Genomic DNA, 26,014 nt, shown 5'->3' on the forward strand with positions numbered 1-26,014 from the left:
CTAGGCAAAAAGTGAGGGCTGCAGTTGCTAGAGATGAGAGTCAAGAGTGTGGTACTGGAAAAGCACAGCAGGTCAGGCAGCAGCCGAGGAGCAGGAAAATCGACATTTCGGGCAAAGGCTTTTCCTGCTGATGGACCTTTGCCTGAAACATCGATTTTCCTGCTTCTCGGATGCTGCCTGACCTGCTGTGCTTTTCCAGCATCACACTCTCAGCATGAAATGCCATGCCTAGACTGGTATACCAAGCTATGAAAAAGCAAATTTCTTTATTAATTTGCTAAGGGCATCACTGACTAGGCAGCATATATTGCCCGGGGAGGGGGCAGTTAAGAGTCAACCACATTGCTGGAGGGTTTGGAGTCACGAGTAAGCCAGAGTAGGTAAAGAAGGCAGTTTCCTTCCCTTAAGGACATTAATGAACCAGTTAGGCTTTTCCCAACAATCAACAATCTTCATTAGACTCTTAATTCCAGATGTTTATTGAATTCAAATTCTACCATCTGCCATTGCGAGATTCGAACCCAGGTCCCTCGACTGTTATCTGGGTCTGTGGATTAACACTCCAGTGATAATACTGCAAGGCCATCACCTCCCCAATCAAAAGAGATTCAGTGCCAGTCGTCGAAGGGAATGCCTCAGAATGCACAGCAAATGCACACTCCAAATAGCAAGAACACTCTAAGGGGTAGACTCACCGTGTGGTTAGCTTGAAAAGCTAAAAATAGAAGCGAACCGAATGAAAATGCTCAAAGACAGGCAACAAGTCAAACAGAAAACTGCAAAGTATGACCAGGAAAATCGATGAAGAGGAAAGCCCAGAGTACAAGAGAAAGCCGGTCTGAAACTCAAAAACAGATGGCAAGAACTCCCCAAACATTCAAAAAAGGAAAGTGTGTTTGCAAGGAGAAAAAGAAACCAGGGGTTATGATCTGAACTTGTTGAACTCGGTGTTGCATCCAGAAGGCTGTGAAGTGCTTAACTGAAACACAAGGTGCCAACACAGGCCTGGGACTAATAATTCTGTATCACTTTCCCAGCCCTTATGTCCTCGAGCTCATGTGCCACTTTCCATCTGCATTTCAGATTCCCAGCATCCGTGGTGGTTTTGCTTTAGTCAAAATGCACTTTGCGAATGTTTTCCTTCCTTGTGTCACAATCCACTTTGCAGTGGGGCAGTAGCAATTGCACAGGATGGATGTGGGTGGGAATATGCGAATGCCGAACGCGTGGTAAGTTGGCTTAGGGCAGAGTTTTATAACCGCGGGCAACTTGTTTTTAATGAAGGCTGTTGACTTGGACCAGGAGTGCTTTGCGTTGTAGAAAACAGGCACTGGGTAAGCTGGGGCCCAGCGGAGACAGTGAAGCAGCTGCTGTTGCTATTCTGGTATGTGCCTATCACATTTACATATAAACTGTGTGATGGGACTCTATAAATACTGTACACTCACTTGGACATTCGGGAAGTAACATGCGAGAGCAGTAAAGGTATGGCGTTTTAGTGTTTTCAGAAACTATATCTATTAGTTTGTTCTGTCTATGAAGCCCTTCAGCAAAACCCAGGGATACATTCAATTCCACCACCCGAGCTGCTATTTATAGAACTGGTGTAATGCCATAGTGAATTCCTTAATCCAAGTACTCATTAATCGGATCAGCAGGTTTCATCCTTAGCTGGGGAAGATGGCAGTGCAGGAGGAAGCAAACTTACTGGACCAAGTAAGTGATCAAAGCTTTTAAAGATTGCTAAAGGATCTGACTGAGTTTAGTTTCTGTACCATTGTGCTTGAGTTAACTGAATGAGCTTCCTAGCTGTGATCATGCTATGTGGCCAGATGTAAGTTGTGTTGGTTATGATAAACAATATTAGTGCACTATGTACAGCAGTACCTTCCTCATTCTCTTTGTAAGCTTGTTACCAGAGATATGTGTGACCATATAGAGCTAGGAAAGTATTTGCAGTACCTCAGAAGTTGAGCTAGACCAGGAATGCAATTACAATATTGGGATTAATTTATAAAATGCTATTTCTAAGTTTTGAGAAAACAAGTCTTGTACTTAAAGAGAGCTTTAAACTGCCCCCAGATATCCCTGTTCTCTTTACAATAATGAATTGTGTTTTTTTGAGGCACAGTCACTGTAATGTAGGAAACATGACACACACAGCAGGTTAGTAAGAAAGGAAAATGAGATTGTCTCAAGCTTTGGGTTTGGGATCATGGTATACAGTCGCAAATCATAGGTATATTAACTTTTAACTTCTGTTTGTCGATGAAATGGTGATACGGAAAATGCGGATCTGAATGTATTATTGTTGGGTATTGCACTCACTGGTACTAAGTTGCACTTGATGGTCAGCAGATGTACACTGGGTGTGCATTCACAAGTGAGGTGTCCTCAACCAAAGTTAGTGACAAAGGTTAAAAGGGTCACACCATAGCCACTACTCCAGCCTGCCAACACGTTGTGTTGTACAATGCTGCTATAGCGAGTGTTACAAAGCAACAAGGGAGAGCAGGGTGTTTATAAAATCCTGGTGCAACTTTAAACAACTTGAGTTCCAATGACGAGTCATATTGGGCTTGGAAAGTTAACTCTGCTTCTCTCTCCACTGACCTGCTGTATTCCAACACTTTCTGTTTGTATTTCACATTTCCAGCATCCACAATAATTTGCTTTTATTTAAATCTTGGATGTACATATAATACAGGTAAACTGTAAATCCCAGATGAAACCATAAATTGCAGAAAACAATGTGAATGAAGGTGGACTTCCATTCTGTTAGGCTTTCTCTATGGTTTACTTTTCACTCACTTTAAATCAAAGTAATACTAACACAGCAGTACGAATGGCACGAACATTGACAGTATTATGAATTACAATTTTACATAGCATTTATGGTTTACCTGCTGAAACAGTATCTTATACTTGGAGTTTTCAGGCACACTTTTGTCCTTTGTAATACAAATAAATTCTCTTGTAATTAATTTCAAGCTTCATGACACTGAGGAACTTTGCTTTCGATTCCTGATTCCCAACAAAGTGGTTAGTGATATGAAAGGCAGATGCTTTTAACCTGAGAGTAAACACAGGAAGGACGCAGCAGGTGTCCAGTATCCGTGGAGGGATGAACCGAATTATCTTTCAAAGGTCATTAATGAAAACTGACGACCTGATTGATATCTGATCGCTGCTTGTGGGATCTTGCTTTGCTGCACTCCCAGTTTTGCATGAACGACCGCAGCATCAAAAGGTCCTGGTGTGGTGGGGTCTGACTGGGGTGGACAAGGTCAGAAGTCACATGACAGCCAGCTTATAACCCAACAGGTTTGTTTGAAATCGCAAGCCTTCAGAGCCCTGCCCCTTCGTCAGGTGAACTTGCTGAGGTCATGAAAGGAGCGATATAAATGCAGATCTTTGTTTTTTTTTTAGATTAGATTAGATTACTGACAGTGTGGAAACAGGCCCTTCGGCCCAACAAGTCCACACCGACCCGCCGAAGCGCAACCCACCCATACCCCTACATTTACCCCTTACCTAACACTACGGGCAATTTAGCATGGCCAATTCACCTGACCCACACATTCTTTGGACTGTGGGAGGAAACCGGAGCATCTGGAGGAAACCCACGCAGACACGGGGAGAACGTGCAAACTCCACACAGTCAGTCGCCTGAGTCGGGAATTGAACCCGGGTGTGAGGCAGCAGTGCTAACCACTGTGCCACCGTGCCGCCCACTTTGCGAAGTTTTGCGAAGCTTCCACTTGAAAGACTGAGAGTAGAGAGTTCAGATCTGCATGTCTTAACAGTATTTTGTTTTGCGGGGTCAGGGTAAAATTTTGGGCTGGCGTGAATTTTCTTGGCATGGCAACGGTGTCACATGCAGTCTGCCCTCGATACACATCTCACCAACAAGGAGTGAAACGGCGCCTGTGGGTTCCCACTGCCCCAGCCAGGGAAAGGGTGCTGGCCAAAGACCAGGCCTGCACTCCCGGTTCCCTGAATTCCTCCTGTTCAGTACCTCAGGTCCCTACGCAAGGAGACTGTGGCAACTTGTGAATTGTTTTGACTGAATGTGTGCTTCAAAACAATGTTCTGCACTCGCTCCAGTGTGGTTTGTGAAGATAATTGACTCATTTCCGTTCGGTTTCTGGTTTGGAACCGGTTGAAACCTTTCAACTGGTGTTTATCTTCTCACATTCGACTCATAGAGTTGGCATTTAGACCAAGATGCCAATTACTGCAGATCACCAGTGGCTCTATTCCACTTCCTGTTGACAGCATTGCTGTAGTCCTAAGTCTGCAACTGTGGGATTAAAGCCAGCCTCATGTTTTCCCCACTTACTCATGTCGAAATCAGTTTGGTGGATGGTGCTTACAGGCTGCAGGAAAGGACTCTGAAGAAGCCATTTTCAAGCATGATTTGGGTTTTAGGAATCAAAAGCACAATTTATTTCTAAAGTTGTAAATGATACCAAATTGGATCGAAGGGTGGGAATTGAAGTGTGTGGTGCTGGAAAAGAGCAGCCCATCAGGCAGCATCCAAGGAGCCGAGATTCAAAGTTTCAGGCATAAGACCTTTATCAGGATTCTTGACCTGCTGTGCTTTTCCAGCACCACACTCTTTGACTCTGATCTGCAGTCCACACTTTCTCCTGACTGAGGGTTGGGAGGCGTACACGGGGGTCAATAGAGGAGAGCTGCAGCAAGTTACGGTTGGACATAAATAATTTTACAGGATGAAAAATCAGTTTTGATTATTTGTTTCTGTAATATTTGTCAGCATTCATGCCTCTCACTATCTTTGCATGGTGGCTCAGTGGTTAGCCCTACTGTCTCAGCACCACAAACCTGATTCAGTGCCACACTCAAATGACTGTCTGCATAGGGTTTGTACATTCTCCCCATCTGCTTGGGTTTCCTTTGGAAGCTGTAGTTTCTTAGATTAGATTAGATTACTTATAGTGTGGAAACAGGCCCTTCGGCCCAACAAGTCCATACTGACCCGCCGAAGCGTATACCACCCAGACCCATACTCCTACATTTACCCCTTCATCTAACACTACGGGCAATTTAGCATAGCCAATTCACCTAACCTGCACATTTTTTTTGGATTGGGAGAAAACCGGAGCACCCGGAGGAAACCCACGGGACGAATGTGCAAACTCCACACATGGAGTCGCCTGAGGCGGGAATTGAACCCGGATCTCTGGCGCTGTGAGGCAGTAGTGCTAACCACTGTGCCACCATACCGCCTGTTTCCTCCCATAGTCTAAAGATGTGCAGGTTAGATGGATTGGCCATGAGAAATTCAGGGTTACAGGGATAGGGAAGGGGACTGGGTCTGGATGGGATGATCTTTGGAGGGCCAGTGTGGACTCGATGGGCTGAATAGCCTGCTTCCACATTGTAGGGATTCTATGATTCACATTGCTATGGGTCTGGAGTCACATACAGACTAAATCAGACAGATTTCCTTCCCTAAAGGGCAGTAATGAACCTCATTTTTTTAAAGAAGTGGTAACTTAAAACTAAAGTAGGTGAAGGACTGGCAGTGTCATCTCTCGACTGTTAATCTAGAGACCCAGGTAGTATTCTGGGCACCTGGGTTCAAATCTTGCCGGAACAGATGGTGGAATTTGAATTCAATAACAATCTCAAATTAAGGAATTAATGATTGCCATGAAACCATTGCCAATTGTCAGGAAAAACCCATCTGGTTCACTAATGTCCTTTAGAGAAGGAAATCTGCTATCCTTAGCTGGTCTGGCCCTACATGTAATTCCAGACCCACAGCAACATGGCTGAATTTTAAAATGCCCTCTGGGCAATTAGGGATGGGCAGTAAATGCCAGCCGAGCTCACAGTGCTCACATCCAACACAGACAAACAAAAAATTCTGAGTGGCTACCTAGTCACAGTTAGGCTCACTTTTTATTCTAGATTTTTATTGGATTCAAATTTTATCATTTGCTACCGTGAGATTTGAACCCGTAACTCCAGGATTACTGGTCCAGTGACAACACCATTACTCTGCTTCCTTCCCTGCAAATAACGGCGAATGAGGTTCCGTGGCAGGTGAATGGAAACATTTGGCTGGAAGAATACTGAACTTATTAATGATTTGGAAAATGAAAGCCTTGCCACACATGAGTAGGGTTTTGCTTAAAAAATGAAACAAGCCAGCTGTGTGGTATTATTTCTAGAGGGCTAGATGTCCTGTGACAGGCTTTGGTTAGGACAAACCTGCTGCAGGGATGTGCAGGCTGGGTGGATTAGCCATGAGAAATGCATGGGTTAGAGGAATAGGGGAACAGCGTGGGATGTTGTTTGGAGGTGTGGTGTAGACTTGATGGGCCGAAGGGCCTGCTTCCTCATTGTAGGGATTCTGTGTGTGCACTGCTGATAAGAGCAACATTCGTTGCCCATGCTTGGAACTAAGTGGCTTGCCAGGCCATTTCACAGAGCACTAAAGAATCAACCATATTGCTGTTGGTCAGGAGTCACATATAGGCCAGATCTCCTCAGTGAACTTTGCTGTTTATTTAGTTATAGCCTCCTGGTCTTCATCACTGAGAGTGACATTATAATGTAGATTAAGAAATTGTAATTAAATTCCAGCAGATGGGATTTGAAATGGCGTGCCTCTGGATTTTCAGTCCAGTGATGTTACCTGTGCCATCTTCCCTATGTTCCATGCATGGAGTTCTCAGACACTTTTGTTCTTTGGAATCTCCATGAAACTGATCAAGGCTTCATGGTGTTGAGAAACCTTCCATTTCCAATTCCCAACAAAGTGGTTGTACATACACACCAGCAGATGTTGGGAAGCCTGAGATTAAAATTGGAAAATGCTGGAAGTACTGAGTAGGTCCCCAACATGTGTGGGGAAAGAAACAGTTAGTCTCTCACTGACTTAACATTTATCCCACAGCTGTTTGTGGGATCATCTTATGTACAAATTGTTGCTGCATTTCCTGTTTTGTAATAATGACCCCCAGTTAAATGTGTTTCATCAGTTGTTTCGTCATTTGAGGGCTTTCTGAGGGACATGGGAGCCACAATATAAAGGCCAACACTTTTACTGTAACCTTATTTTGAAATATCAAGGTGAAACTTTTCAGAATTTGAAATCACCCAAACATTTTTTGTTTCAGGGACCAGAATGAACTTTCAGACAGGTGCTAATTTCCTTGGAATTCCAAGATGTAATGTTAATCCAGCTCTCAATACAATCATTGTATAAAAGCACTGAAGGGTTTTCCTGGGGATATATATTATGGTCCAAGCTATGCCGGGGTACTGCAGTAAGTGCAAAGAAGATTTACCAGAATCATGCTGGGAATGTGTGGATATATATTTCAGGAAAGCATGGACAGGTTACATCTCTTTAACAAGGAAGGCTGAAGGGCTGATCTAATAGATGTGTTTCAAATGATTTGAAAGTGTGAAAACACACAGAGGATGTTTCTCCTTGTGGGGTAGAACATAACTAGAGTCCACCAATATTCAACAGTTGCAAAGAATTCCAAATTCAGAAGACTCTTCCTTTCTTGAAGATTAAGAATGTGAATTACAAAGAAGAGTCTTTGGACTTAAAATATCATCTTTCTCTCCCGACCTGCTGAGATTTTCCAGCACTTTCTGTTTTAATTCAGACTCCAGCAACCACAGAATCTTGTTCTGTTCGTAAGATTTTGGAACATGTCATCACAATGTTTGAAACAGAATAGATAAAGACAAGGACACCAGGGAGAAGAGATACGGTGGCACAGTGGTTAGCACTGCTGTCTCACAGCGCCAGAGACCCGGGTTCAATTCCCGCCTCAGGCAACTGACTGTGTGGAGTTTGCACGTTCTCCCCGTGTCTGCGTGGGTTTCCTCCGGGTGCTCTGGTTTCCTCCCACAGTCCAAAGATGTGCAGGTCAGGTGAATTGGCCATGCTAAATTGCCCATAGTGTTAGGTAGGGGTTGGTGTCGGTGTGAACTTGTTGGGCCAAAGGGCCTGTTTTCACACTGTAAGTAATCTAAAAAAAATAGAGGATTATTGACAGTATATTTAGGTGAAGAATAATGAAAAGAGGCGCAAGTGGTTTATAATCTAGATTGAGTATGGATTGATTGGATCAAATGTTCTGTTTTGTGCTGTACATCAAGGCATAAGTTGAGTGGGGGTTTGCTGGAATACCCTCCACTTGCCTGGATGGGTGCAGCTCCAACAACACCCAAGAATCTTGGCACCATCCAGGATTAAGCAGCCCGCTTGATTGATACCATTTCCCTCCACCACCAATGCTCAGTAGCAGCAGTGTGTACCTTCTACAAGTTGCACTGCAGAAATTCACCAAAGGCTTTTAGACAACACCTTCCAAATCCATGATGACTACCACCAAAAAGGACGAGGGTGGCGGATATATAGAGTCATCAAGTCATAGAGCACGGTCCAACCCGTCCATGCCCACCAGATATCCCAACCCAATCTGGTCCCACTTGCCAGCACCCGGCCCATATCCCTCTAAACCCTTTCTATTCATATACCCATCCAAATGCCTTTTAAATGTTGCAATTGTACCAGCCTCCACCACTTCCTCAGTAGCTCATTCCATGTACGTACACAAAAAAGTTGCCCCTTAGGTCTCTTTTATATCTTTCCCATCTCACCCTAAACCTATGCCCTCTAGTTCTGGACTCTCCCACCCCAGGGAAAAGACTTTGTCCATTTATTTTAAAATCATGACCCTCATGATTTTATAAACCTCTATAAGGTCACCCCTCAGCCTCCAACGCTCCAGGGAAAACAGCCCCAGCCTATTCAACCTCCCCCCATAGTTCAAATCCCTCAACCCTGGCAATATCCTTATAAATCTTTTCTGAACCCTTTCAAATTTCACAACATCCTTCTTATACATGCAGAAACACCCCTATAATTTCCCCTCCGAGCCAATCACCGTCCTGACTTGGAAATGTGTCCTTCAGTCTTTGGGTCAAGATCCTGGAATTTTCTTCCCTCCCTAATAGAATTGTGGGTCAACCTACAGCATGTGGACTGCAGCGGTTCAAGAAGGCAGCTCGCCACCAAAACCTTATGTAACCCTCTGTGGTGCTGATATGGACAAACTGTAAACTGGAGAACATACAGCAAGACGGTATGGCTTATGAAAACCAGATAATGGAGATCCTTTGTTTCCCACGTTAGCTTCATTGTGGCTGATCCCCTTCCTGTAATCTTATGTTTTACCCAAGTGAGTTGTGACAGCATTTTGATTTGAAGGGTTTAAAATTGAATAGTCCCAGCAATTAGTGGTGTAACACTTGACCTGTTCTGAGGGTTCAGACTTAAATAGAATTAGTAAAGACAGGCAACAGTACAGGAGTATACATTTTTGAGCTAATTTTATGAACTATGTTTCATAATCACATGGGTGTGAATCACATGCTGACAGCTGATGGCCAGGTGAATAATATTATGTGAGACTCGAAACAAAATCAAAACCGTCAAACTGATTACTTTCAAGTGCCCTCCCTTGACAAATAGCTGACAGAAACTGGATCTTCCCAATCCAATTTGTGTTCATTTTAGCTTTCAAACTGCACGACAACTGGCCTGTTTCATCCAGTTTCCTGTCTTGGTTTAAACAACGAGATTAAAGTTTCGCACTTGCTGGTGTCAGATGAGGCCTGTCAAGTTGAAACGGTCACACAGGCCCCAAACTCACTTCCTGAAGTCTTCATTTGTTACTTGAGCAGACGGTAAAGTTAGTGTCTCTGTCACCCAGAGGCGTTTTTTTTAGACTGGGCCAGGAGACTTCAAACATTACTACACGTTCCCTCTCCAATATCCTCATGCCTGTTGACACCTGGTTGCAAATTAGACTTGCAGGAGAAAAGAATGTAACTTTTAGCTTGTGAGCTTATGTCCAGCTGCACAGCAAGAAACAAAGAAAAGATTTGCCCTTGTTATACCCCCTTGTACATATGTTCAAAACCAAAGTGATTGGCTACTTGCAATATAGTTAACTCTGGGAGTGGTTAAAGGTGCTGTTACCCCTCAAGGATACAGTCTGTATGAACAGTTTTGAAATGTCCTGTTTGACTGTTGAAACTTTCACCCCCACCCCCCACCCCCCCACCTCCCCCCCTCTTCCTTCACATATTGATAAGCATCACACAGGCGGATCCTTACACTGTTTCAAGTCCTCGCTCCCTGATAACCATGGAATCAGAAGTTTCAACATTTCCTTAATGATATTCTCCATGTTAGTGTCATAATAGCTGTAAGATGTTGGTATCATCCTCAGGCTTCCAGACCCATTATCATTACAGACTTCTCGACCATGTTATTGCGTTGACACTGTCTTAAGGCATTTCATTTCTGTTTACTTGCACAACTGAATTGACCATTCCTCATACAAAGTTAAAGCCAGCAGATTCAGGAGTAACTAATCAGAACATATTTCATTTTGGTAATACAACCAAGGACAGGACTTACATAATTAATGGTAGGGCCATGGATTGTATTGTAGAACAGAGAGAGCTAGGGGCTCAGCTACATAATTCTTTGAAATTTGCATCACAGGTAGACAAGGTGGTTAAGAACACATTTAGCATCCTTGCCTCAGACCTTTGAGTGGAGGAGTTGGGTCGTTAAGTTGAAGGATGTTAATGAGGCCTCTTCTGGAGTACTGTGTGCAGTTCTGGTCACCCTGTTATCGAAAGGATGCTGTTAAACTGGAGAGGGTTCAGAAAAGATTTGCCAGTGTGTTGCCGGGAATGGAGAGTTTGAGTTCTAAAAATAGACTGGAAAAGCTGGGGACTTTGTTCAGTGGAGCTTAGGAGGTTGAGGGCTGACCTTTATAAAATCACGAGAGGCACAGATAATGTGAATGATAGGGGTCCTTTACCAATGGTGGGCAAGTTAAAAACTAGGGAGCTTATTTTTCAGGTAAGAGGATTAAGATTTGAAAAAGACATGAGGGGCAACGTTTTACACAGAAAGTGTTTCATGTGTGGAATGAACTGCCAGAGGAAGGGGTTGGATGCAGGTACAGGTACAATGTTTAAAGACATTTGGGTAAATTCACAAATAGGAAATGTTTGGAGGGATATGGGCCAAACACAGGCAGGTGGGACTGGTTTAGTTTGGGAACATGGTCAGGAGTAAAAAGTGAGGTCTGCAGATGCTGGAGATCAGAGCTGAAAATGTGTTGCTGGTTAAAGCACAGCAGGTTAGGCATCCTCCAAGGAACAGGAAATTCGACGTTTCGGGCCAGAGCCCTTCATCTGGCCCGAAACGTCGAATTTCCTGTTCCTTGGATGCTGCCTGACCTGCTGTGCTTTAACCAGCAACACTTTTTCAGAACATGGTCAGGAACATGGTTGGCATGGACTGGTTGGGCCAAAGGGTCTGTTTCCGTGTTCAATGACTCTCTAACTGTTCGTAGCTGTTCACACAGGGTGTTGTACTATGAGCACCCAAAAGGCAATGTGTGTTAGTAAATTATTGAATCTTTGAAGACTTGATATCAATAGGTTTGGAACAGTGTGAGGAACTGTGTTGCTCATCAGCCATGATAAATTGACAAGAGTTAGCAATGGTGAGATGTTGAATGGTCTTTGCTCTTCCTAATGTCTCGAAGACACAACCTGCATGTGGCTGTTGAGAAGTGGGTGGTCCACTTGTACTAGACAATGTTTACCTTTCTGGATGGAGAAAAGCATATTATGTGACATGTTCCACACAGCACTCTTCCCAAAGATTGGCACCCAGTCAAACCCAAATGAGCCAATTGTGTAGTTTTCACCCTCCAATCGACCGACTGTTATTTCTGTAAAATTAACCATTGCATCGAAAGGCAAACCTGCTGAAGTGAAGACCATGCATTTTTCAATCACTGAGCTTGACGATGCCTGGGGGTGGAAACAGAAGTGTTTGTGCTTCGATCATTCTGCACGGAATATAATTAGCAGCACTCTTTTCAATTATCTGAAAAGGTTTCGCCCTGCATAAGGCTGTTGACTCATTATCTGAGAGCTCACCTTAATAATTATAGTCATTACGGTGATTGAAATAACGATGCAAGAAACATCAAAGATGGCTGTCAGTTTCACTCCATAAAAGGAAGTGAAAATATGAGCAATCGATTTATTTTGTGGGGGCATTCAAGTGATGGAAGTCAGCACTGGGGAAAGAGGTGATATCCTGTCTCACACAGTTTCTCTATTATCAAGAACTCCCCACATCTGCTTTTGCAGCAGTTTTATGCAGAGTATAGCTATATCAACTCAGCCCCAACAATGTGTCACAGAGTCATGATCAGAAAGGCATCATCACTGCGCTAATGTGACATCTAACTGTGATTCATCGCTGCTCCTGATTGGCTCAAAAATCACAACAACAGCATATACATCTGCTGCCTTTTTTAAAAGATGAAACCAAAGGCTCTGTTTCCATGCTGTATGACGCTACAAACGGCCCAAGACCATTCACAGGATGACAATCGGACATGATTTGGCACTGAGTCAGACAGAGAGAGAGGTTAGATTAGATTACTTACAGTGTGGAAACAGGCCCTTCGGCCCAACAAGTCCACACCGACCCGCCGAAGCGCAACCCACCCAGACCCATTCCCCTGCACCTAACACTACGGGCAATTTAGCATGGCCAATTCACCTAACCTGCACACTTTTGGACTGTGGGAGGAAACCGGAGCACCCGGAGGAAACCCACGCAGACACGGGGAGTATGTGCAAACTCCACACAATCAGTCACCTGAAGTGGGAATTGCTAACCACTGTGCCACCGTGCCATTATTAGGACAGGCGAATCAAAGGTCGAGGTTTTAAGAACGTTCTTGGACCAGGAGAGAGGGGTAAAAGTGACAGCATGGTTTAGGAAATTAACTCTGGAGCCGGGAATAAGTGTAAGTGGAAACCAGCTTCAGTAAGGAAAGTGGGGAGGTTGCAGATCAAGTGCACCTCACCCAATCATTCAGTGCCCCCCCCTCTTGTCAAGATCTCTTAGCTGGAGGGTCAGCCTGGAACATTCACCCTGCGGTGCCTGCACTTCTCTGAAGCAAATCTGAAAAATCAACCTTTCACACATTCTGCGGAGATTGGAGATTCCAAGCTGAAAACCTTATTGAGGGACATTTCCCGATAAGGACAAATGTTCTGAGGAAACATTTGGAACCAAGTTGAGGGGATATTGCCAAAAGGCTTGAGTTATAAAGAAAGGCTAGATAGGTCAAGACCTTTTTCACTGGAGCGTAGGAGGTTGAGAGATGATCTGATCGAAGTTTATAAAATGAATGAGGTGTATAGGTAGGGTTTAAGGTAAAATGGATTTCAAGACTGGGGGGCACATTTTTAAGATGAGAGGAGAGAAAATATTTTAAAAATCTACATTTGGATAAGTACATAAATAGGAAAGGGTTGAAGGGAAATGGGCCTGGAGCAGGGCAGGTGGGACTAGTGTAATTTGGGATTATATTCGGCATGGACTGGTTGGACCAAAGCATCTGTTTCCATGCTGTATGATTCTATGACTATGATTCTGTGACCTGTTGGCTTTTTCTATCTTCATCATATCTTGGTGATTGGTCCTGGTTTGAGGGTTACATATTTTACAGTATGTCTCCTATTATCCCCTTGAATCAGGAGAAATTAATATTAATTTCCTTAAGATAATCAGAGCAGACTACAGTTTTCCAAATAGCTGAATACAGTAAAAAACAAAAGAATTTGTGGGCGGCATGGTGGCACAGTGGTTAGCACTGCTGCCTCACAGCGCCGGAGACCTGGGTTCAGTTCCTGACTCAGGCGACTGACTGTGTGGAGTTTGCACATTCTCCCCATGTCTGCGTGGGTTTCCTCCGGGTTCTCTGGTTTCCTCCTACAGTCACAATGATGTGCGGGTCAGGTGAATTGGCCATGCTAAATTGCCTGTAGTGTTAGATAAGGGGTAAATGTAGGAGAATGGGTGGGATGCGCTTCGGCGGGTCGGTGTGGACTTGTTGGGCCGAAGGGCCTGTTTCCACACTGTAAGTAATCTAATCTAACTGCACGTGCTGGAAGGCGTTCTGCTGTGTTTAGATACAAATGATTGAGAAGCACTCTGTGCGGTTAGCATTAGCTATGAATATATGGTAAAACATACATAGGTTTGTTGGAACGTAAGCAGCTTTCATTTTTCGACACTGTTCTGGTTGCCATGTGATACGTATGCCCAGCAACCAATATTATCCTCAGCTTCAGAGCAGAGTCATATATGGCCCAGAGCTAGGCCTCCACTGGTGCTGACCAGGCAAATATATTCTAATCATTGATACTTTCAATCTTTTCTCTTGCCAGTGGATTTCACTGGAAAGGAATAACAAATCAATATTGTCCTCTCTATATTGTAGATCTGGAAGGAAAGAGGTCCTTCTGCAGCTGTACAGGGCCCTGGTGAGACCGCATCAGGAATATTGTATGCAGTTCTGGTCTCCAAATTTGAGGAAAGACTATTGACTATTGAGGGAGTGCTGCCTAGGTTCACGAGGTCAATTTCCGGAATGGCAGGACTATCTTGCACTGAAAGATTGGAGCGACTGGGCTTGTATACCCTTGAGTTTAGAAGGCTGAGAGGGGATCTGATTGAGACGTATAAGATTATTAAAGGATTGGACACTCTGGAGGCAGGAAGCATGTTTCTGCTGATGGGTGAGTCCCGAACCAGAGGACACAGCTTAAAAATAAGGGTAGGCAACTTAGAACAGATTTGAGGAGAAACGTCTTCACCCAGAGAGTGGTGGCTGTATGGAATGCTCTGCCCCAGAAGGCTGTAGAGGCCAAGTCTCTGGATACCTTCAAGAAAGAGTTGGATAGAGCTCTTAAGGATAGTGGAATCAAGGGTTATGGGGATAAGGCAGAAACAGGATACTGATTAAGGATGATCAGCCGTGATCATAATGAATGGTGGTGCAGGCTTGCAAGTATTATTCTACTTGAGTACAAGTTTAATACATGCTTCATCAATGTGAATTAGCTATAAAGTGGATAGTGGGTGCTGTTTGGCTAGTGCAAGCTTTCAACTGCACAGGTATAATGGTTCTTATAACGCGAGGTTGCATAGGAATGCAGCCATTGCGTTATACCAGAAATACCTGTACACGTAACAATAAAACCTCATTCCAATTCTAAGTTGCACCTGAGGTACTATGTTCAGTTCTGAGACACACCCCTCAGGATGGGTACATTGCTACTGACACTGATGCAGCAGCCTTCTACTGGAATGCTATCCTGAGCTAAAAAATTTAAATTATCGGGACAAGTTGCTAAGACTAGACTTGAAGTTAAGGTTAGAGTGGTGCTGGAAAGCACAGCAGGTCAGGCAGCATCTGAGGAGCAGGAAAATCGACATTTTGGGCAAAAGCCCTTCATCAAGAATGCTCATTCCTGATGAAGGGGCTTTGCCAGAAACGTCGATTTTCCTGCTCCTCGGATGCTGCCTGACCTGCTGTGCTTTTCCAGCACCACTTTAAGCTTGACTCTAATCTCCAGCATCTTCAGTACCCACTTTCACCGTGACTTGAAGTTCCCTGGATAATAGGAGATGATGGGGTGGTCTAATTAAGAAGTTTTGGATAGGTGCAGAGAAACAGTTTCCTTTGGTCACTACATCTGACTCCAGGTTGGGATACAGACAGACTCTAACCTCACACCTTTAATGCATTGCCTGAGCTAGATGCCACTTTTTAAAAATAAAATCTTGAGTTATCTCGGGAATGTGACTCGAAAGAAGTTCTGGGATTTACGTATCAATGAATCGAAACCTGCATCCCCATTCCAAGTGATTGAAGATTTAACAGCTATTTAGGTTTGTTCAATGCATTACACCAGTTGTATGACACTTTGATATCTTACTGTAAATTTTGTGTCCCATGATCCTGCCCCACTAGCTACCTGACATAGGAGCAGTGCTCCGAAAGCTAGTACTTCCAAATAAACCTGTTGGACTATAACCTGGTGTTGTGTAATTTTTAACTACACATTAGATTGAGGCCAGTCAGGGACAGTGTTGAAAACACTTTTCCGTTATTATTTTCTTGGAAATTTGCAAAATTTCCCATAAGACTTTGGAGCCAAAGGACAACTGATAATTTCAGAAGTAATATTGCTCGATATTGTTAGGTTATTAAGTGACATGGATGTAAGGTGGCTAAATAGAGATTACCCTTGATTAATTTAATGGTGAGAAAAGCTCAAAGAACTAAATGGCATCCCCATTTTCCTAAGCTCCTTCAAATGACAAATTTTCTCCTACACTTGCTGTTACAAAATTTATAAAGGGAGCAAATCCCACAGCGTCGAGAGAGACGCTTCATATGATGCATGGCACACAACTGTTGCAAAGCTACAGTGACACTGCTGTCATGTGATGTAAATAATTGTGCTATAAATAAATGAGAATCTTTCCAATGAAGCTGGTAAATTTCATTTTGTGTGTTTTGCAACATGTAATATTTCCTGTCAAAAGGCAGTCGCACAACAAAAGTGTTGTGTGATTATCTTTAATCACTTGCTGGCTAGTTATTTTGGATCTATGCCTGATGTGGACATACAGCCTTGTAAAATGGGCAAGTGATCTCTTGTATTGTTGGACTAGCTTCAACAGAGTGCTGGATGTGTGGGAGTTGACCCGATCGCAAAATTGCCACAGTGTTCTCTATGTCAAGGTGTCACCATGTTTACACAGTTGGCATTTCTATTAGGATGACAAGATGGCTCAGTGGTTATCACTGCTGCCTCACAGCAGCAGGGAGCCGGGTTCGATTCCACCCCTTGGGCGACTGTCTGTGGAATTTGCATGTTCTCCCTGTGGCTGTGTGGGTTTGCTCAGGTTTCCTTCTACAATCCAAAGATATGCAGGATTGGCCACGCTAAATTAGATTAGATTAGATGAGATTACTTACAGTGTGGAAATAGCCCTTCAGCCCAACAAGTCCACACCGACCCGCCGAAGCGCAACCCACCCAGACCCATTCCCCGACATTTACCCCTTCGCCTAACATGGGCAATTTGGCCTGGCCAATTCACCTAACCTGCACATCTTTGGACTCTGGGAGGAAACCGGAGCACCCGGAGGAAACCCACGCAGACATGGGGAGAATGTGCAAACTCCACACAGTCAGTCGCCTGAGGCAGGAATTGAATCCGTGTCTCTGGCGCTGTGAGGCAGCAGTGCTAACCACTGTGCCACCGTGGTTAGCACTGAGATGCCCAAGGATGTGCGGACACAGTGGGTTAGCCATGGGAAATACAGGGTAGTGGGATGGATCTGGGTGGGGTACTCTTTGGAGTGTCAACGTGAACTCGGTGGGCTAAATGGCTTGCTTCCACACGGTAGGGATTCTCAGATTTAGCCTTTTTTGCTTTTCAAAGAAAGAAACATTAGGGTGAATACTGTCAGCCTCAAACGTTGAAAATTCTTGATACAACTAGATGCCAATTTGACTGCTTGGATCTCAAACTGCAATCTCATATTACATGCATTCCTCAGACTGTAGGACGGTAAATCTGAAGGAGGGCTATGCTGCTGGAGGTGACATAGGCCAAAGCTGTGTCTGTCCTTTTATTGCGAACATGACATTATTTCGAATAACAATAGGGGAGCTCTCCCTGGGGATGTTCTAGCAACCAGCATGCTTTTAGAGAAATGACAACAACGTGGATTTACATAACACCTTTACCACACTGAAGTGTCTCGAGGTGTATCATATGAGTGTTGTCTAATGCTATTTGACATCAAGCTGCCTAAGGATAAAATGGGGCAGGTTGTGAAGCTTTGTCAAGGAGGGAGGTTTTGTGTAGTGTCCTATAGCCAGAGGATTCCAGGGAGGAATTACACACCTTAAACTGTAGGCAACCAATGGCAAGGCTACCAACAATGGAACAATGAAAATCAGAGGCCAACGTCTGGGGGAATGCTGACGTATTTTCGAGTATTAAGGCCGGAGGAGATTCTAGAGATAGGTAGAGCCAAGGCCATAGTTGGGGCATTGGTAGACAGGATGCCACTGTAGTTCATTGGGCACAGGGGAGATGGGTGAATAGGATATAGTGCAAGTTAGGATACTGGCAGTAGAGTCTGGATGCCCTCAATTCTCCAAGATGGAGCGTAGGAGGCTAACTGAAGAGAATTGCAGTGGGTGAGTCTATAGAGGTCCGAAATGTTCCGATGCAGCACAGGAACTGATACGGGGCAGATATAGGTGACCATGTGGAGTCAGACTGTCATCGAGACAGAGAGGTTATGGGGTCAACTGCTTAGTTTAAAATAAAGTAGGCCATCAAAAGGTGGCAATGGTGTGACTCTGCCCTTTGTGGAGAGAGGGAGAGCTGGTATTGGCAGCTAGGGAATAATGTTGGTGGTGGGACTGAGCGAAGGGACATCACCCTTCCCAACATGCAATTGAAGGAAATGTCTGCTCATCAGCTCCGGGTTGTTGGACAATCAGGGACAGAGGCAGCTGAGAGGTCAACAGAGAAAGTGGTGAGATAAAACTAGACATCCTCAAAGCTCATTTGGAAATTAACGTTTTGATGCTGCTGAGGGGAACTGTGGAGATGAGTTGCTGTTGCTGGGAGTTTACTGTGACTACCATTGTCTCTGGATTAAAACAGCAGTGTTAATTCAGAAGTACCTCATTGTAAAGCATTTTGAGACATCCTAAAGACTTGAAAAGTCCTTTCTCACATTAACACTGCAAGCTTGATTTGTGCTGATGATTGGGAGTGAGCAGAGGCTTGGGGAGAGGATATGGGGCATATAAACATCCCAACTAAAAAAAGTAAAAATGTTAAAGTAGGTAAGTTCAGAGTTAATTTGATGAAGTCAATTGATGTGTAGTTTCAATAGATAAAGGAGGTATTTCAACTCCTACACTCAACATGGGTACTGGTTATTGAATCATGTATTTGAACTTCATAATGACATCCTGGAGTTGTCCCATTGGGAGCTATGAAGGGGTCTCCGTTGTGACCGGTGATAGCCTTCATTATTTGATCCTGATGTAATTTGAGTTATAGAGTCATACAGCATGAAAGCAGAGCCTTTGGCCCATGTAGACAACCATGTACCTAAACTAAACGAATCCCATTTGCCCTCATTTGGCCCCAACTCCTCCAAACCTTTCCTATTTATGTATTTATCCAAATGTCTCTTAAACATTGTAACTGTACCTGCATCCACCACTTCGTCTGGCTGTTCATTCCATACACCAAACACTCTCTGTATAAAAACGTTGCCCCTCATGTCCTGTTTAAATTTTTCTCCTCTCATCTTAAAACTATGCCTTAAAACTTTACTTTTCTCTGCAGGAGTTTCCAATGTAGCTCTCCTGATGCTGTGTTTTTTTAACCTGTTCTCCAGCCCTAGTTATTCTTATTCTTTTGCTTTATACATTCTTTGTCTTGAGCTATATGAGACATAGGCACAGGAGCAGGCCGTTCAGCCCCTTGAACCTGGACTGCCATTTGACAGGATTGTGGCTGATCCAGTATTCCTCACATTCACTTTCTTGCCCTTTCTCCATACCTCCCAACGCCCCAGCTGATCAAGAATGTATCTGTCTCAGCTTTAAATATACACAGGGACTCTGGCATGCGGCTCTCTGTTGCAAGGATTCCAAAGACTCTGAATCCTCAGAGAAGAAATTCCTTCTCATCTCAGTCTTAAAGTGGAACCCCTATAATCTGAGACGATGCCCACTGGTTCTAGATTCTCCCATGAGTGGAAACATCCTTTCAGGATATACTAAATCCCTTAAAAATCCAACAGGTTTCAATGAGATCACCTTTCATTCTTCTAAATTCCAGTGAGTAACATCCCAACCTGTTTAGCCTTTGCTCATAAGACAATCCCTCCATATTGGGGTTCATCCCAGTGAATCCTCTCTGAACTCCCTCCACCAAAACTGCTCCCAGTCCCCCAGATTTAGTCCCACAGCTCCTTGTACATTTACAGTAAGACTTCCCTACTCTTGTGGGAGAAAGTGAGGACTGCAGATGCTGGAGATCAGAGCTGAAAATGTGTTGCTGGAAAAGCGCAGCAGGTCAGGCAGCATCCAAGGAGCAGGAAGAGTCGACGTTTCGGGCCTGAGCCCTTTTTCAGGAATGCCCTTCATTCCTGAAGAAGGGCTCAGGCCCGAAACGTCGACTCTTCCTGCTCCTTGGATGCTGCCTGACCTGCTGCGCTTTTCCAGCAACACATTTTCAGCTTCCCTACTCTTATGCTCCACCCTTTTGAAATAAGGGTCAACATTCCATTCGCGCTCCTGATTACCGACTGTCCCTGTGTGCTATCTTTCTGTGTTTCTTGTACAAGTAACCCCCGATGCCCTTTGTGTTGCGGTTTCTGTAGTTTTTCTCCATTTAAATAACACGCTGTTCTTTTGTGTCCCTTCCAAACTGAACAACTTCACATTTTCCAACGTTTATCTTCCATTTGCTAATTTTTGGCACATTTACTTAACCAATCAACCTCCTTGTAAATTGTTTTGTATCTGTCTCACAATCTGTCTATCCATCTATTTTTGTGTCATCAATAAAGTGGCTACAGTGCGTTCACTTCCTTCATCCAAGTCATTAATATATATTGTAAACAGTTGCAATGCCACCACTGATTCTCTGTAGAAGCCACTGGATAGAGGTTGCCAACCTGAAGCCCTTATCACTGCTCACTCTTTCCTACCCATGAGCCAATTCTCTATCCATGCTAATATACTACCGCCAACACCATTGGCTCTTACTTTGTGACCTAACCATTTATGAGGTACCTTGTTGAATGCCTTCTGAAACTCCAAACATCTATTGGTTCACTTCGCTTCCAGTTGGAACTCCCTCAAGAAATTTGAATAAATTAGTCAGACACAATTTCTCTTTCATGAATTCATGCTGATCAGATTGTGATTTTCCAAATGTGCTGCTATTACTTCCTTAATAATTGATTCCAATATTTTCCCAACAACAGATGTTAGGCTAATCAGCCTGTAGTTACCTGCTTCCCTCCCTCCCCTTTTGAAGAGGAGCATCACATTAGCAGTTTTCCAATGGTCCGGTAGTTATGCAGAATCCAAAGATTTTTAGAAAATTGCTTCCAATCTATCTGCTATCTCTGTAGCTACTTCTTTTAGGATTCTTGGATGTAGACCAGTGGGGCCTGGGGACTTACCAGCCTTATGTCTCACTAGTTTGCCTAATGCTACTTCTTTTGTGATGGTGATGGTGCTTAATTCCTCCCTCGTAGTCCTTCCAACCATTTCCAACTGTCCATCAATCTTGAAGCTCTTTCTTACTCTATATGTGCTTTATATGTACACACAGTCCCAGGTATCCTGGTCCACACAGTTCTGTTCTCTACCAGTTCTGATGTAAGGCTGTGCCTAAAAATGTCCACAGTTTTGGCCAGCACAGTGACTCAGTGATTAGCACTGCTGCCTCATAGTGCCAGGCACCCGGTTTGATTCCAGCATCGTCTGATTGTCCATGTGGAATTTGTATGTTTCCCCTATGTCTGCATGGTTTCCCCGGGTGCTCTGGTTTCTTCCCAGTCCAAAGGTGCACAGGTTAGGGTGGATTGGCCATGTTAAATTGCTCATAGTGTCCAGGGATGTGCAGGTTAGGTGGATTGGCCATGTTAAATTGCTCATAGTGTCGTATGTCTCATATTGCTCGTTTTACATTCTGAAAGTTCTGCTGAGGGCAAAGGGGATGAAGTAGAGGGACACCAGACTCGATGGGAGTCTCATCAGGTCAAAATTGTTCACATGATGGAAGAACTCCTTCACCAATAGGTGTGCAGTTAATTTTGTTACATTAACCCTATCTTTTCTCTCTCTTCTCTTTCCAGACCGACACCAATGCAAGCTACCTACGAGCCGCTCGCGCGGGCAACTTGGAGAAGGCACTTGACTATATCAAAGCTGGAGTTGACATAAACATCTGCAACCAGGTTTGTGCAGTCTGCGTTCATTTCCAGTTTGACTTGATGTAGAGTTTTGGTTCATTGCTGAAACACCTGGAAATTTGGCACATCTGTTTTATCCTCAAATTCCTGCCCAGTTTTCGAATCGTGCAAATACATTCAGAGAACACTAAACTCTCAGAATATTAAACTCACGAGAGAGCTTGCAATTAATAGATTAGATCCTTTAACCCTTGATCACTCTGCTGCAACACTCTGAGGCACAGTGGGATGGGCAAGGAAGAAGAAACCTTACTCGGGTAATTCAGTCTGCATGTTTTTATGTATATCTGTTCCCAGCGCTTTGGAATCTAATGGTGTCAGCCTTGGCTCAGTGATATACTCTTTCCTCTGAGCCAGATGGTTATGCTTTCAAATCCCAGCCTTGAGACTTGAGCACAAAACTTAGACTGAAGTAGTCCGATACAGAACTGATCAAGTGGAACACAGTTGGGAGGTGTTGTGTTCCAGGTGTGAAGTTAAAATAAAGCCCTCTTGTGTGTGCAAGGTATCCTGTGATAGTATTCCAAAAAAAACAGAGGGACAGGTTTTCCAAAGTCCTGGCCAATATGCCTCAACCAACATCTAAAACAAGGGCTTATCCAAAAATAGTCATAGAGATCTACAGCATGGAAACAGACCCTTCGGTCCAACCCGTCCATGCCGAATAGATATCCCGACCCAATGTAGTCCCACCTGCCAGCACCCGGCCCATAGCCCTCCAAACCCTTCCTATTCATATACCCCTCCAGATGCCTTTTAAATGTTGTAATTGTACCAGCCTCCACCACTTCGTCTGGCAGCTCATTCCATACACACACCACCCTCTGTGTGAAAAGGTTGCCCCTTAGGTCCCTTCTATATCTTTCCCCTTTCACCCTAAACCTATGCCCTCCAGTTCTGGACTCCCCCATCCCAGGGAAAGGATTTTTTCTATTTATCCTATCCATGCCCCTCATAATTTTGTAAACCTCCAAAAGGTCACCCTTCAGCCTCCGACGCTCCAGGGAAAACAGCCCCAGCCTGTTCAGCCTCTCCCTATAGCTCAAATCCTCCAACCCTGGCAACATCCTTGTAAATTGTTTCTGAACCCTTTCAAGTTTCACAACATCTTTCCGATAGGAAGGAGACCAGAATTGCACGCAATATTCCAACAGTGGCCTAACCCAACGTCCTGTACAGCCGCAACATGAGCTCCCAACTCCTGTGCTCAATACTCTGACCAATAAAGGAAAGCATACCAAACACAACCTTCACTATCCTATCTACCTGCGACTCCACTTTCAAGGAGCTATGAACCTGCACTCTAAGGTCTCTTTGTTCAGCAACACTCCCTCGGACCTTACCATTAAGTGTATAAGTCCTGCTAAGATTTGTTTTCCCAAAATGCAGCACCTCACATTTATCTGAATTGAACTCCATCTGCCACTTTTTAGCCCATTAGCCCATCTGATCAAGATCCTGTTGTAATCTGAGGTAACCCTCTTCGCTGTCCACTACACCTCCAATTTTGATGTCATCTGCAAACATACTAACTGTACCTCTTATGCTCGTATCGAAATCATTTATGTAAATGACAAAAAGTAGAGGACCCAGCACCGATCCTTTTGGCACTCCACTGGTCACAGGCCTCCAATCTGAAAAACAACCCTCCACCACCACCCCCTGTCTTTTACCTTTGAACCAGTTCTGTCTCCAAATGGCTAGTTCTTCATGTATTCTGTGCTAATCAGTCTCCCATGGGGAACCTTGTCAAATGCCTTACTGAAGTCCAAATAGATCACATCTACCACCCTGCCCTCATCAATCCTCTTTGTTACTTCTTCAAAAAACTCAATCAAGTTTGTGAGATATGATTTCCCCCGCACAAAGCCATGTTGATTATCCCGAATCAGTCCTTGCCTTTCCAAATACATGTACATCCTGTCCCTCAGGATTCCCTCCAACAACATGCCCACCATCAACGTCAGGCTCACTGGTCTGTAGTTCCCTGGCTTGTCTTTACCACCCTTCTTAAAGAGTGGCACCCCATTAGCCAATCTCCAGTCTTCTGGCACCTCACCTGTGACTATCGATGATACAAATATCTCAGCAAGAGGCCCAGCAATCACTTCTCTAGCTTCCTACAGAGTTCTAGGCTACACCTGATCAGGTCCTGGGGATTTATCCACCTTTAACTGTTTCAAGGCATCCAGCACTTCCTCCTCTGTAATCTGAACATTTTGCAAGATGTCAACATCTATTTCCCTACAGTCTACATCTTCCATATCCTTTTCCACAGTAAATACTGATGTAAAATACTCGTTTAGTATCTCACCCATTTTCTGTGGCTCCACACAAAGGCCACCTTGCTGATCTTTGAGTGGCCCTATTCTCTCCCCAGTTCCCCCTTTTGTCCTTAATGTATTTGTAAAAATCCTTTGGATTCTTCTTAACCCTATTTGCCAAAGCTATCTCATGTTCCCTTTCTGCCTTCCTGATTTCCCTCTTCAGTATTCTACTCCTTCTATTATACTCTTCTAAGGATTCACTCTATCTATCCTGTCTATACCTTACATATGCTTCCTTCTTTTTCTTAACCAAACCCTCAATCTCTTTAGTCATTCCGCATTCCCTATCCCTACCAGCCTTTTCTTTCACCCTGACAGGAATATACTTTCTCCGGATTCTCGTTATCGCATTTCTGAAGGCTTCCCATTGCTTCTAAGACCTTGTGTGCAAATTGGGTAGTAACTTACGGCAGTGAACTCACCCTTCACAAGTGCTGCATTGGCTGAGAAATACTGTGGGTGTTTTGAAGTAGTGAAGGGCACTCGGTAAATGCAGAACACATTTCCTTCCAGAGTCAGTGCGAAAACTGCAGGATATAAAGTAATGGATGGGCATCAATCCTTCCGTACCTCTGAGAAAGCTGAGCTGTTTTTGGAAGTTACAACAACAGAGCAAGAGGTTGGCCCAGGTTCTAACTGAGGGTGATCGACTCTTATCATGGTCAGTGACAAGCCTGGAGTAGTCAGGCATGCACAATGTGAGGAATGGGTTGAAGTGCCAACATGATCAGTATAACATGAGGTGGTGACCCTGAGCCTGGGCTATCTCAGTGCTAAAATATCAGAACACGCTCACTGGGAACAGGATTCCAATATTTATTGCCTGCAGCCTGCTCTACTATTTAATATAATCATGGCCAAACTTCTACTTTGATGCCATTTTCCCCTTGATGCCTTTAAAATCTTAATAAAAAATCAATCTCTTTCATAAGTGACCAGGCCTCCACATTCTTCTGTGGTAGTGAATTCCTATCGATCCAGCACCGATCCTTGTGGCACTCCACTGGTCACAGGCCTCCACTCTGAAACGCAACCCACCACCACACCCTCTGTCTTCCATCTTCAAGCCAGTTCTGTATCCAAATGGCTAGTTCTCCCTGTATTCCATATGACCTAACCTTGCTAATCAGTTTACCATGAGGAACCTTGTCAAATGCCTTACTGAAGACCATGTAGATCACATCTACTGCTCTGCCCTCATCAATCTGCTTTGATACTTCTTCAAAAAATTTAATCAAGTTAGTGAGACATGATTTCCCACGCACAATGTCATGTTGTCTATCCCTAATCAGTCTTTGCCTTTCTAAATGTATGTAAATCCTGTCCCTCAGGATTTGTTCCAACAACTTGCCCACCACTGATGTCAGGTTTACCGGTTTGTAGGTCCTTGCCTTGCCTTACCAGCTTTCTTTAACAGTGGCACCACGTTAGCCAACCTCCAGTCTTCCGGCACCTCACCTATGACTATCGATGATACAAATACCTCCGCAAAGGTCTCATTTCCCACAGAGGTCTAGGGTACACCTGATCAGGTCCTGGGGATTTTTCCACCTTTATGCATTTTAAGACCTCCTCCAGCACCACCACCTCTGTAATTTGGGCATTATCAGGGTGTCAGTGTTTATTTCTCCACCTTCCCTATCTTCCATGTCCTTCTCCAGAGTGAACAATACTTGTTTAGTGT

The 26,014-nt window shown here is 44.0% G+C and overlaps 1 protein-coding gene across 2 annotated transcripts in view; it reads left to right on the forward strand.

The window, feature by feature from the left end:
• ank3b (ankyrin 3b) overlaps positions 1 to 26,014 on the forward strand; it is a 392,035-nt gene that overhangs the window by 128,558 nt on the left and 237,463 nt on the right. For both annotated transcript variants that reach the window (XM_060841865.1, XM_060841864.1), the window contains exon 2: positions 21,887 to 21,988. In XM_060841865.1, the coding sequence (XP_060697848.1) occupies positions 21,887 to 21,988 (102 nt within the window). The remainder of the gene's footprint in view (positions 1 to 21,886; positions 21,989 to 26,014) is intronic.

The sequence above is a fragment of the Hemiscyllium ocellatum genome, chromosome 22 (assembly GCF_020745735.1).
Source record: "Hemiscyllium ocellatum isolate sHemOce1 chromosome 22, sHemOce1.pat.X.cur, whole genome shotgun sequence".
Taxonomy (NCBI): Eukaryota; Metazoa; Chordata; class Chondrichthyes; order Orectolobiformes; family Hemiscylliidae; genus Hemiscyllium; species Hemiscyllium ocellatum.